This window comes from Numida meleagris, chromosome 1, assembly GCF_002078875.1.
Source record: "Numida meleagris isolate 19003 breed g44 Domestic line chromosome 1, NumMel1.0, whole genome shotgun sequence".
NCBI lineage: Eukaryota > Metazoa > Chordata > Aves > Galliformes > Numididae > Numida > Numida meleagris.
In genome coordinates this window covers 94348991-94362459 of record NC_034409.1, presented here as the reverse complement: position 1 = coordinate 94362459, position 13469 = coordinate 94348991, and the positions used below count along the sequence as shown (strand labels likewise).

General features: G+C 35.9%; 1 protein-coding gene across 9 annotated transcripts in view; it reads right to left on the bottom strand.

Annotated features, from left to right (window-relative positions):
* ROBO1 (roundabout guidance receptor 1) overlaps positions 1-13469 on the bottom strand; it is a 715672-nt gene that overhangs the window by 111617 nt on the left and 590586 nt on the right. For all 9 annotated transcript variants that reach the window (XM_021403057.1, XM_021403047.1, XM_021403097.1 and 6 more), the window contains one exon: positions 4374-4531. In XM_021403057.1, the coding sequence (XP_021258732.1) occupies positions 4374-4531 (158 nt within the window). The remainder of the gene's footprint in view (positions 1-4373; positions 4532-13469) is intronic.

Below are 13469 nucleotides of genomic sequence, written 5' to 3'. Positions count from 1 at the left end.
AGAGGCAAGATGTTTTGCTTATCTGACATCAAAATTATTACCTTGATGCAAGCAGTTAGCCATCTAACTGGCTAGCGTTATCAGATGCCAGTGTGGCTAGACAGGTGGGAGGGAAAGGCTAGGTAAATACAAGAGCTGGTTGTGAGATGGAGGAAACAGATGGGGAATGAGGTGAGAATTTCATTTTAGTGGTGTATAGCAGGAAAGCAATGAGGACACCATTTGAATAGTGAGAGGCTTTTGGGTACAATAGGAAGGCTAAAAAGGGAACAGAGGCACGCTAGGGGTACTCACAGGCTTACAAGTAACCATTAGTCAGTGCAATATCTGTGAATGCCCAAATGAGTCATTACTCATGGCCACTGATGCTCCTGCCAACTCTATCTAGACAAAACACAGTGGGAAAGACCAAACCCTGCGATTAGAAAGTCAGCAGAAATTAGAAGATCAACTCCACTTCCTCCTTAACCGAAGGCAATGCAAACTCATAGCTTTCAGCTCCAAGGTAAGTGCCTGAAACACGTGACTATGTACTAATGAAACTGGGCTGCCATGTAAAGAAGCTGGCTAGACTGCTGGAGTAAGCCCGCTTCTGGCCCTGGCCTAGATCTTTGCTTCAGGGAATTCAATATGAATTTGATCTGTCAAGACAACAATTCCAAATGCATGAGCAACAGTAAGGGTTAGAAACAGGCTGAGGAAGTTTCTCAGCTCAGAGGGTTCCCTTCTACATTATTTGTAGTCAAGACCTTGCATTCTCTCTTTCCACAATACCTCAGCTCCAGCTCCTAGTACCGATGAAATATCTTAAAATTGAGAAATCACATCTTATTTTTAAATTGTTCACAATGAGTAATTTAAGATATTTAATGGAATTCACTGGAGCATTCTCTTTTGGCTATCAGCTGTAGGAGAGATTTTGATTCCACAATGCTCCCAAGAGAAAGATTACCTTGATGAGAACAGAATCTCACTAATTCTGCTCTGGCCTCGTGATAATTGTTTTTCAGTTCAACAAATTAAGTTAAAGATAAGCAGTTGCTTCACACGCAAGACTGTCATTCCTGCTTCTTTCGCAATCTATGTAGAGGCATTAGCTATATCAAGCATATGCTTTCATACTGCAGTATAAAAGATACATGTAAGAAAAATAGTGTTTACCTACACTGCATTGAGAAAGCTGCTTATAGATAACATATTCAAGAGCAAAGAAAAACAAATTTTGGATGATGATTCTTCATCAAATTCACTCCATGGACATGTATAAAATGAACAGCCTCTACTGAGCCCAACTGGAAGTAAAAGTGAGCAGTACTGGGAGAGCTGCGCTCCAAGATAATGTCTCTTTCTACAGGCTAACACAGATAGCTGTGCCCAGACCCTTACTTTCACTTCATAATTGTTCCACTCACTACTGCTTATAACCTGAAAGACATATAAATTTATTTCTTTTCATAGCACATTTACTTGCCCTACAAATGGACCAGAAATACGCAAAGAGCACTTTGATTTTTATTATCTCACCTACATAAACATATCAATTTCCTTAACCCCGCTAGGACAAAATAATATTTTCTTTTTATTGCATTCCAAAGGAAGCTGTGCCTTAACTTGGATCTTATTTAACTGCTATTTATCTAAATCTCTAGCTTCAAGATCTCTAAGGAACCTATCTACCACCTCTGTTTCTCCTGCACCCTTAACATTCAGTCTGTAAAGCTCAGATCTACTGATGCAAAGATGAACGCTGTCATTTAGATGAGGAGGAAAGCTTCCCTATGTTAAAAGAAAGGTTGCTGCATGGACACATTTTTGAAGAAAGTACAGATATGAATCAGAAAAGAGGTGCCAAACATCACCCTCTATACCTAAAAAAGTATAATCTTAATGTTTATTTTAAATCCCTTTTCAGACAAAAATGTGTTAATACAAAATGCTTTAAACAGCTCTACACACCTCTTAAATTGGCATTGAGTCAAGAATCAACAAACCTTTAAGAATGAAAGCAGCTAGAAATCCTTTAAAAGTGGAGCCACAATAAGTATTTTCATTGATTGTATGCCCACCGTCATTACATATATATTGAACACCAAAACACATTTTGACATTTCCTGATCTGGTAATTTAATGGCTTAAAAAAGAGGAAGGTAATGACTTCAAGCCATATCACCTGAAATTTATTCTCACTGATGTCATGGAGAACTTTAGCATAAATTTTAATTAATACTGGTGTTAACTTTAAATATATGCATTTAAATGAAAATCATTTTGAAAAAAAAAAAAAACAAAAAAAAAACAAGGTAGATCCACCTCCTATAAAAATGAATTCTACCCAAAATCCAACAAATTCATTCTTACTTCAGTTCTTATACTGCTTTAATTCTGTATGTTTCTGTTTTTAAACACAAATGGAAATAATTCAAAGGAACTAAGTAAAGAGGAATAGAGTAATACTAAGTCAGTCAGTTTTCAAAATTAATACTTTCTGCCCATCTGTCCTTTAGCACATTCTCTATTCCAGGTCCCATTCTCCCCTTGTCTCCCAGTCACTTGCAAGGTAATACAGATGGTCACACCAAAGCTGCTGAGACGTACAGCTGAATGCACATTTATCCGCTTGGGAAGATCCTGCTACAGCTGTAAGTCAGTGTAAATCTGCATTACAATGTAGCTTCACTCTCCTGCCTGTGAGTGAAAGCAGCCATGATATTCAAAGTGCTCTTTAAGAAATTGCCAGGCAAATAGGACATAAAATAATGCAGCTGAATTAGATGTCTTAGCACTGTTATTTTACACCTCTGAACACAAACACTCATTTCAGTATGTGAAATGTGTATTTCTACACCTACATCAAATCTCATTTTCATTTGTTTGGTTTTTGGAAGCAGAAACTGCTAACACAACACAACTCCAGAAAACGTCTTGGTGAATGAATACTAGGTAGGTGAATATTTTATAAAATAACCAGAAAACAAAACCAAAAATGAGGGGCTTTATTCTACCGTAAGCACAGTTTTAATAAATACAGGTGGTGTTGCCAATCAGTGACAGCTGCCTTTGTTCTGGGTATGTCTTTGTTCTGACAGCTGGAAGAAGAGCAGTTTTAATGTATAACAAAGGGGATGTACTGAATAGGGAACACCTGAAATTCCTTCAAGAGACTATAGCAATAGAAAATGTGACTTTAGAAAGCATTTCCTGAAGAAAAAGCAGCACTGAAATCTTCTCCTTATCACAGATCAATCGACTTGTCACAGGAGGAAGGAAATTTGAAAAGGAAATTGCAAGTTCTTTTTAACCATGATTGGAGGAATTACATTAATAGCCAGCAATCAGTATAGGTTCTATAGGGCACTTAAAAATTTAAATGTATGCATACGCCAGAAGTACAGAATGCCTGACCTTTGTCTTGGTTGCAAAAAGCAAACAAAGCAACAGGCAATTTAAATTTCCAACAAAGCTAATTTTTTACTTAGGTTGCTAGTGTTCAAGTGTTCTTCCATTAAAAACTTCCCTCATTTGATCATATCATTGGGGTATATAAATTGTATATGCCTCTGATCTTGTTTTATACTAATAATCCTTAAGTACCAACAGGATCCTAGACGGTATGTAAATTCACACAACAGAGTTTCTTACCATATGGAAAGATGTTTTGGATCACCAAGTTGCCAGCATACAAATGACTTCTGAACTCAGCTTTTCCTTATCATTTCGGTGAGCCACTTCTGCTCATTAGCTTATTGTTTTACTTAGCAAAAATTGAGTGTGAATTTTGTGATTTGAGAAGCTGCTTTTTACCTAATCTTGAATGACTGTACATTGTATTTAGCAAGCTACAGCTACAAATGAACACAAGAACATCTTCATTGGGAAAATAGCTTAATTTGAGATAACATCATCTCTGTAAAGAAATATCCCCAAAGCTTTCTTATCCTTTCTAAGACAAACATACAACTCTTCTGCACAGATTCTTTTCAAAAGAATTCTCACCTAGCACTTCCTCTTTCCTGCTAAAGAAGGCAGATATAGGTTGCAGAAATTTGTAAGTGGATAAAAAAGAAAATGATAGGACAGTGAAAAACATAATGAATTTCATATTCTCAAGCTTACAATTTCTCTAAGGAAGTGCAGAACCCAAGTTTTGCACGGTCCTTTTTAACAAACAAATGCATAATGTACAATGAAGTAGTATGAGAGACTAGGGAATGCATTCCAAGCTGAATGCAAACTAACTTTGCCTTTTAGGCAAGGAAGGATGAAGTCTGGAAAGTACAACATGGCTGGATGCCCACATGCTCAAGAGACTAATAGTTTTAGATAAGCTGATTTTACCCATCGAGTTCTTCATGCAATACCCTTCTTATACTTACTGTAATTCTCTCATCTTTGTCATCTAGAGGAGTCCCATCTTTTTTCCATGATATAGTGGGTTCTGGGTGACCTCTTGGGGGCTGACATTCCATCACAGCAGGTTCACCCACAGCTACCATTACATCTGATGGATTTTGTCTGAAGTCATCCCGCAGAACTGAAAGAATGAAGAAAATAAAGTAAAAAAATTACCCAGCAGTATACCAACTGAACAGCAAAATGTTTTGTTTTTGCCTCTCAGTGCTCCCTGTTGTCATTTTTATTTATTTTAATGAAGAACTCAGTTCATGAATTTCATCTAGCATCCGAGGATTGTCTCTAGTACTTCCAAACTGTAACAGAGAAAACCCACATACAACTGCCACTGACAGAGGAAAAAGGCTGGCACAGACATAAGACTGCCTGCCTGCAGGGAACAGCTGCCTCACTTTTACGTGACATACTTTCTGCCCCACATGTAAGCATGGGATTCCTATCACAGCTGAAGAAGACAAAATGTCTTCTGCTCAGTTAGACAGTTATTCAAAGGTTTAGGGTTAAAGACTAGCCACTGGCCATACAAACTGTACCCTAAATTTATGGCTCACTGAACATCCTAGTTACTTTCTAGTGCTTAGGTGACACAATAAGTGGACTAACATTTGTGCAGCCTTAGCCAAACTAGTCTTTACAATTTGGCTTCTGTCATTTTGAGAGAAAAGAAAAGAAAACAGAACAAAACAAAACAGTAATTCTTTCCTGATACATGGGAGTCATCCTTCAGTCTGATCCAGGACCACATCCTTCATTTGGAAGAACTCAATCTTTTAATAGGGGGAGACATTTTTTATTTTAGCTTCATTACTAAAATTTGTTCTTTCTTCTCATTTGGCTACATTTAGGCAACTCTAGCTCCATACACTCATTTACTATGAATATTCTCAATATCTGCATGATTATTTTTCTTTGTAGGAGAGGAAGAGAAATCATATTGCGTTCATCAGACCATTACACCAAGACCCAGCTTAATCGAATAATGGCATTCCTAAGCCTTGCCAACTAAGTGACAACGGGTTTAATCTAAAAATAAATGACTCAAATTATAGAAAATATAACAGTCTAGACCTCTCCACTGCTGTTACTTCATCCACACTGAACAAAGGACAGAGTAAGAAAAAAGTACATTAGTACCAAAAGACTCTTAGTATTTTGACAAAGCTATCAGTCACTCTTGCTACCCACAACAATTTTTTGTTAACACTGAACAGTGCAAAGAATCTGCAGCAAAGAATATGTCCCCTGAGCCATTGACCACAGACATCTGGGCATACATTACTAAAGAGTGGCTTGGTTGTAAATGCTGCTCCTAAGCTGTTGTGGTTTAACCGAGCAGGTGGCTCAGTACCACACAGTTTTTCATCGCCTTCACAATGGGATGGAAGAGAAAATAATAATAATAATAATAAAGCACAATTTATGAGTTGAGATCAAACTAATTACTAAGATAAAGGAAGATGATGATAGTTATGACTATCTACACACATACATAAATACCAATACATATTCATATATATATATATAAAAGTATAAAACAAGTGATGCACAGGCAGTTGCTCACCATGGGATGCCCAGCTACCTCCTTGGTGACTGGAAGAGAGCAAGATGAAGTCCCACCCCCTTCAAAACTCCTTCCAAATGATGTTATATGATATGGAATATCCCTCTGGCCAGTTTAAGTCAGCTGTCCTAATTCTGTCCTCCCCCAGCTCCTTGGATCCTTTCCTGGGAATGGCCTTGGTTCTACACAAAACTGCTTAGCAGAAGCTATAAACACTGTTTTCCTCCTAGAACCAAAACATAGCATCATACCAGACATTCCGAAGAAAACAATTCCATCCCAGCTGAAACTAAGACATAAACTAGGTATGACTTACTGTTAGATGCTAAGGAATGTTGGTGTGCTTACAGAGTTAGAGGTATGGCCTTGTCATCAAACTGTTCCTCTCTGAAAGGTCTTCCGTGCCATTTAGATCCTGTAAAAGGGTCTGAGGGCCAATGGGTCCCTTAACTTGGAACAGAGGGAAATCTCACACCTACTTTCTGCAGTGCTGCATAATCTAAAATGAAACTGGGGAACACAAAGGACTTATAGTTCTTTGACTCTGCTTTGGGAGATTTTTGGCAAATACTGCTGTCAGGAGAACTATTTTAATTCTTTTAATTCTTTTTTTTCCTCAAATATGTCTCCCTTATGTTCTGATACCCCATTATTCTGTGGATATAATGTATGTGTACAGCTTGATTAATCACAACAAAATATACCACAGGAAAATTCAAGACTGATAACAGAAATGTAAATGGGAACCAAAAGCAATAAATACAGAATATTATACCACATAATACAATAATACAATATAAATATAATACAATATTATACTACACTTCAAGAGGGTAGTCAGGGATACCATAGCTCCACCACTTTAATACAAGTAGTATTAATACTCTCTTGTATAAGCAATACAAGAGAATGTTAGGATTTAATGAAGAAGTTATAGAAAAAAAGTAGGTTGCAAGGGACCTCCATGCTTTTTGATGAACACGTTATGTTGTCTCAAATAGATCTAGTCTAGAAACTTCATTTCAAGCAAATACTCAAAACAAACAAACAAGATGAAGGTCTTGTTTGGTATACAGAAAAGTGAGGAAGCATGCTCCACTTAAGAACAAAACATCTCTCCCTAAAAAAGCAAGTAACATGGATACTTTCTTTCTATGGACTAGGAAAAACTGATGATATTTTCAACAAAAAAATTGATCCAGGTTACATTTAGATGAAATATATTTCAGAAAGGGACTTCTTTTTTCACATCTCCAAACTAAAAAACATAAAAGAAATTGAAACTGAAATTGTACCAAGTTACTTAATACCATATATCCAGTTCCCAGTAACTACACACAGAAGTGCAAGAAAGTTTATTTGCTACACAACAGTTTTATTCCAACACAATAAAAGGGTTGGTTTGACCATGAGTAAGAAACTTATTATTATTGAAGATTGCATCACCCAGATGAAGTTAAGAGAAATATAAAAAATAAGTGCCCGTATGTTTTTTATTTTTTTTAAATAATCAAGAGATCTTAAGGAACCATAGTGCTTTTCAAGTCTGAGAGACCTCATAAATCTCAAAGGAAAGCCTATCAGATAGCTCCTCAGATGGCTTTTAGCACCTTTGAAGCAACAAAGGAGTCCAGTACTTGCATAACAAAAACAAATTACTTCAGTAATTTCTACACTTGTTTTTCTTAGATCAGGTTTACAACCATAGTACCTTGTCTGTAAAGGAATACCATTCACAAATTAACCAACACATAAAAGAATGCCTTAGGAGAACATCAAAGGTCCAGGCCATATATATATTGAAATATGGTTTTTTTTTCCACTTAACTATGATTTTTTTTTGGCTCCAACATTATATAAAGAAATGCTAACAAAATGTAATCTACTAGAGATTACTCCACAGACAGTTATTTTTGCAGCTGTAAAGTAGATATTTTCTCTGTTTTTTGTGTGTTTTTTTTTTTAATGTGATTATTATTTTTTTCTCAGGCCTTGGCAATCTTACATAAAGTTATAAATTTTACTCACCTTCTGAAAAGAAATTATTTTTTCTCTTCATAGTCAAGCTCACTGTAAATTGAGAATATATTTCCTTTTGAAGATATACTAAAAAGTGTACTTTGTAATCCAGTACAGTATATGCTTTCAGTCACCAAAGGGCCAAATTTCACCATATACATCTTTTTCCTCATGTAATTGGATTGAAAGCAGATAAATAAGGTTGTGGTTTTGTTTTTCCAATTTAATGTAAAATCTTCATATACAAAACCCCACATTTCTGACATTGTGGGTAAAGTTTTCTGATTTTTTTTTTTTTATGATATAGCAAATTGTGATCGTAAGTATTACCACTGTACAGCTAGGACAATGCAATGAGCCTTGCAAAACTGAACAACTTGGTGATCTTGCCGTGTGAACTCTGAATTTCTGTGATTGTGCAGAAACACTTTCATGCTCTGCTTGCTGAATTAATCAGGCTGAAGAGAAACTTTTGTAACTCCACATAAAAGTCAACTATTCATACAGCTATTTAAAACCTTGTACTATTCAATCAATAAAGCAATTACACTTTCCCTAGAGGATCCTTTCCAGAGCAGAAAGGAACTAGCAATCACTTGAGGACAGATTTTTACTGACAAGCAACATCAGTAGAGGCATTACTTTTAGTATAAACCATAAACAGTGCTTTTCAAAATGCAGTATCCAATGTTCTTAAGTTTTTTCTTTGGCGTCTATGAAAAAGAGTAGGGAGTCATTACTGGGTGAAACAGCAGGGGTTCAGGGTTCTACTTTAAAGAAATGGTTTGAAGTTGTCAGCATTAGGAATGGAAACTGTACAAACGCAAGGTAAGAAATGCATCTATTTTCTTTGTATTTAAATACAGCCAGGTGTCACTTACACTACTACTCACTAATACCTGTACAACTATTAACACAAGTTCCAAACCATGCTGCCAGCACACAGATGGTCATTGTTCTCCTACAGCACTGGCTATTTTCTTCACACCTTGGTCACCAGGCACCTATGGATATCACGAGAGGAAGCTGTATGTATAGGGGGATTTACCCAAACACCAATGGTATATTTTCTCCTCTTGTAATGGACCTCAGTAAGAAGCATACCCATATATCTAGTACATAATCTTGACTTGATCTGCACAGAAAAATGATCCACTTGACAAGTCTGAAGCTCACTGCCAGGTTGATTGTTGTTTTGCATATACACGGTGTAGGTATTTAATGAAGACTATTGTTAAATTTTATCATTAGATAACTGTGATCTAGTCTAAAGACAGTGAAGAAAAACATGACAAAACTCAAGAAAAGAAACCAACCAGAATGCTCTAGACAGTAAGTGAAAAAATGCATTTCTAAGCAATATGCTAATTTCCATTTTATACTCAGGACACGTACCCCTTAACAGAGGTATAATTTAAGAACTTCAGATAAGAAAATCTGAAAAATTTTATTACAGGCCTATACTAGTCAGACTGGTTAGACACTTCATACTGGTCACAGTTCAAAGAAATGCATCTAAATACATGTAGCATTCCTAATCAACCAAGTTATTACAGACATGGTCACCTGGTGAATACAGGAAGAGAGGGAAATGCAGATGCTTGGGGTGCAGTTACATATCAGATTAAGACAACCTTAATCCACTCTTATTATTCTACTGGACACCATCCAGATGTGCTTTCTGCTAACTCTCCTGCATTGCTACTGCCAAACTATGCTACCCCACCAGGCTGGTTGTTGGACAAGTGATCAGAGATCAGTGAGCCAATGTTTCTCACAAAAAGATAAAGAAAGGGTTGCCAACAGTTATCACTCTTTTAGCGCGAAGATCATTTAAATGTTTCTTTGTATGGTAGCTTGTGCCTCAAAAATGGGGAAAAAGAATGTAAAAGTGAAATCAGTAGAAGAAACAATCACTCCTTGCATTGCTTCAGAAAATAACCAGACCTCAAGTAACTTAAGCATTAGCCTGAACTATACTGATTTTTTTCTGAAGATTTTGCTGGCATGAAATTTATACTGACATCAGAATATCAGTTTTAATACATTCATTCCAGTAATAGGAAAGTGTTATGGCACCTCAGTTAAAAGATAATATAAACTACACATGTTCAGATTTAAGACCAATGTGTTACCAAAGCATATTTTAGGCCCTATTAAATTCTATATGAATGTTAGCAAGAAAACTTCATCATTTAGAAGTTAAAAATATTATTTTCTGAAGACAATTCCCTAGAAGTTTCCATGTAGTTATGCAAAGTTAAAAGCCAAAGTTTTTTTTTTTTGCAGAAAAAAAAGAAAAATAAAGTATTTTCCCTTCTGTAGACTTTAAAAACAGATAGTAGTCCCTTGATTTTATCCCCATTGCACAGCCGCTAAAATGAATAGTAGATGCACATCTATAGTCAGAAATCACTATTACGATCATCTTACACTCACATAATACAGACAATAATTTTACATAGTAATTGCATCTAGCACTACGGTATTGATTGTTTTTAAAGATGTCTACACTTTATTATAAAGACTCTGACAGGTATGGAGTCACTTCCTTTCACAGCCTGGCCAGTTCTTTCATCATCTTCTGTTCCCATCTGATTCGTACCTTGAAGTGTTTTGACCTCAGCTATTGGATCTTGTTACACCTTTGTCACTTGGACTAAAGAGCCTTCTGAAGGCAAGCAGATAGCAATCAGTTCACTATCTAGATCTCTAATCTCCTTTAAGCCTCCTCTGAACTTCAAAACTACTGAAATACTGCATCTCACAGTTGAACTCTCTCACACAGCCAGCCCTTCCTATGAGACAGGACTTCCCTGATTCGAGTAGAGAATTCACACTGAATAGGTTTCCAGATATAAGAGACTGCTCGTACTAAAGAGACTGATCATAAGTGATGATCATCACTTAACATTATGACAGTACTGATCCATTTTGAGTCTTCAGCCATGCATCTATGACAACAGATTCAAGGTAATGCTTTCATACAGCGTTGTCATGCTCTGCTTTGAACTGTCCTTTAGTAAACCTTGCTCCCTTGAAGCCTGAATAAATAAAAGTATTTTAAGATGAAGTGGTATTTTTTTGCTTAGCATTCAAATGTATTTATATCCATTAGTGCTGATAACATCGCCCAGAATCTTTCTAATGGAGATAACAGCATCTCTTTGCCCTCAAGACAGAGAGATCCAAAATTACTGTTCCTCCAGTACTGAGCTGTTTTAAAATACCTAACAATTTTTTTCAGCTCCCAGTAAAGTAGGAAATACAGCCTTGTACCTATAAGCTACATCATTATGTGCAATCTGAATCTCACAATGAGTGCTACCAATAATTCAAATTTTATTTGGAAGAAGTATGAGAAGTAAACAACAATATAAACTTGAATAAATGAAAATAAATTAATGCATGAATTAAAGACTGAATGCTGCATGTAGAATTATTTCAATAATTACTGGAAGAGAAGTCCAAGAAATTTTCATTCCACGTGCCTAATATAGTAAAGCAGAATTTCAGGCAAAGAAAATTTCCTTATTTTTCATTGAACATGTAAATCCAGTAAGTATTTTACTGAATCCGGTACCACATTCTGCTGTAACAGTGACAACAGATTAATGGCATCAGGGAGGGGTATGGCATTAAGTTCCTGAAAGAACACATTATAAAGTTATGTAATTTAGAATTAACATTATTAGCACTGCCTGGCTGATGACACCAGTAAAGATCACTGGGGGTCACCACAATCAAAAAACAGAGAAAGATTCTTTAAGCACCAATCCAATGCATAAACAGCTAAGTTAAATACAGTGTTAGATCTATGAAATAGCAACAGCATCCCCAGAGATTTGAAATCTTGATCACACCTTTTAAATGTTAACAAAATGTACTGCTTCAATTACAGTAACCTTTAAGATGTTTTAAAATGTATTCTCTCCAAAGAGCAATGTTTTTGATTGATAGTTTTTTTAATACAGAAACACAAAAATGGCATCTAAATATATACTGAAGGTTAATAGCTACTTTCTCCAGAAAAAGTGTCATTCTCCATTACATTCAGCAATACAAGCTAGCAGGTGTAACACCTGCATGCTTATAATCCATTAATGCAGAAAGAAATCATGGGGTGCTTCATCGACTGGATCACGTCTTTTAAAAGGTGCTGATGACAAATACTGTAGTGAATCAAGCAATACGCTACACTGCATAACCATTTAAATGTTGAGGTGTTTGACAATAAACATACTGAATGCAGATGTTTCAATATATTATATTTACTGCCTTTTCTGTTTTTTCATTCAGTCATTTCAACCCACTGGTTGAAAGTTACAGATGATAATTACAAAAATGCATAAAGCCCCCCTGCAATTACTATGATTTTATTTCAATAGTTGAAGACTTGGAGTTTAAGTATTGCCACTGGACAAGATAGCTGTCATCCTGTACCAGTATTTCCACATGTGAAGAGGAAAGAGTAAATTAAGTAGATGATGAACTGGGAATCAATTAAATGGCCAAATCTGAGAAGTCATATAAACAGTAACTTTAACTCCTGTGAGACGGGTAACTGACAACCTAAGAAAAAACACAGCAGCACTGGGAATCCTAATTAAACACTGAAGTATCTGCAGTGCCTCAGGCATCCAGCTCCGAGAATATCCCTCAGGTTCATCAAAAATTGAAAATAGATAAGGAGAATGGACCTAATTATTAACTTGATTGATTGTATACAAAATGTGATCCATCTCAACATCTTCCACATATTGTGATCTAGAACAAAGCACTTACTATCTTTAATTCAGAATTTATCTTGTGGAAGAGCAGGTTCATTTGTACAGATTGTTGAGAAAGTTCCCCTTCACTTGTGCTAAATAATTAGTTATTTTGTCTTCTGCAATTATTATTCTATTGTACTGTAAAGGTACAATATGGAATACAAAACAGACAATATTTTTACCATTACTAACAGAGCAGATTTCCAAACTCATGGATACAAACCAATGGGTTTTAGACACAGTCACATAAGAACTGTCTTTGGGAGATCGCAGATTAGATCTCCCTAGGCAAAGAATGGTTTACATCTCTAAATGTAAGGATTTGGGTGTGCTCTGTAAACAAAGCTTTTCTTCTCTACATTCCAACTCAAGGTTCTAGTCTAGTCTGAATGAACCGTTAGCTGCACCAGCTTTCCTCTAAAGCATATTATAATAGAAAGGAAGAATCAGATTAATAGGCTGTACTGAGACCTTGTCTCGGCCCTGCACATTAGAGCAAAGAGACATAAACTACAAGAGATATCAAGACCAAAAGATGAGAAAGAAAAAAGCTGAGAAGACCAAAATTCCAGTGTCTTTCTTAACTAATTATCAAACCTTATTCCAAAAGCAGAATGGTTTTCCATTTTATGAAAGATGACATGAATCAACCTCAAAATGCCACTATGCTGTTTTTTCCTTTTTTTTTTTTTTTTTTTTTCCAAGCA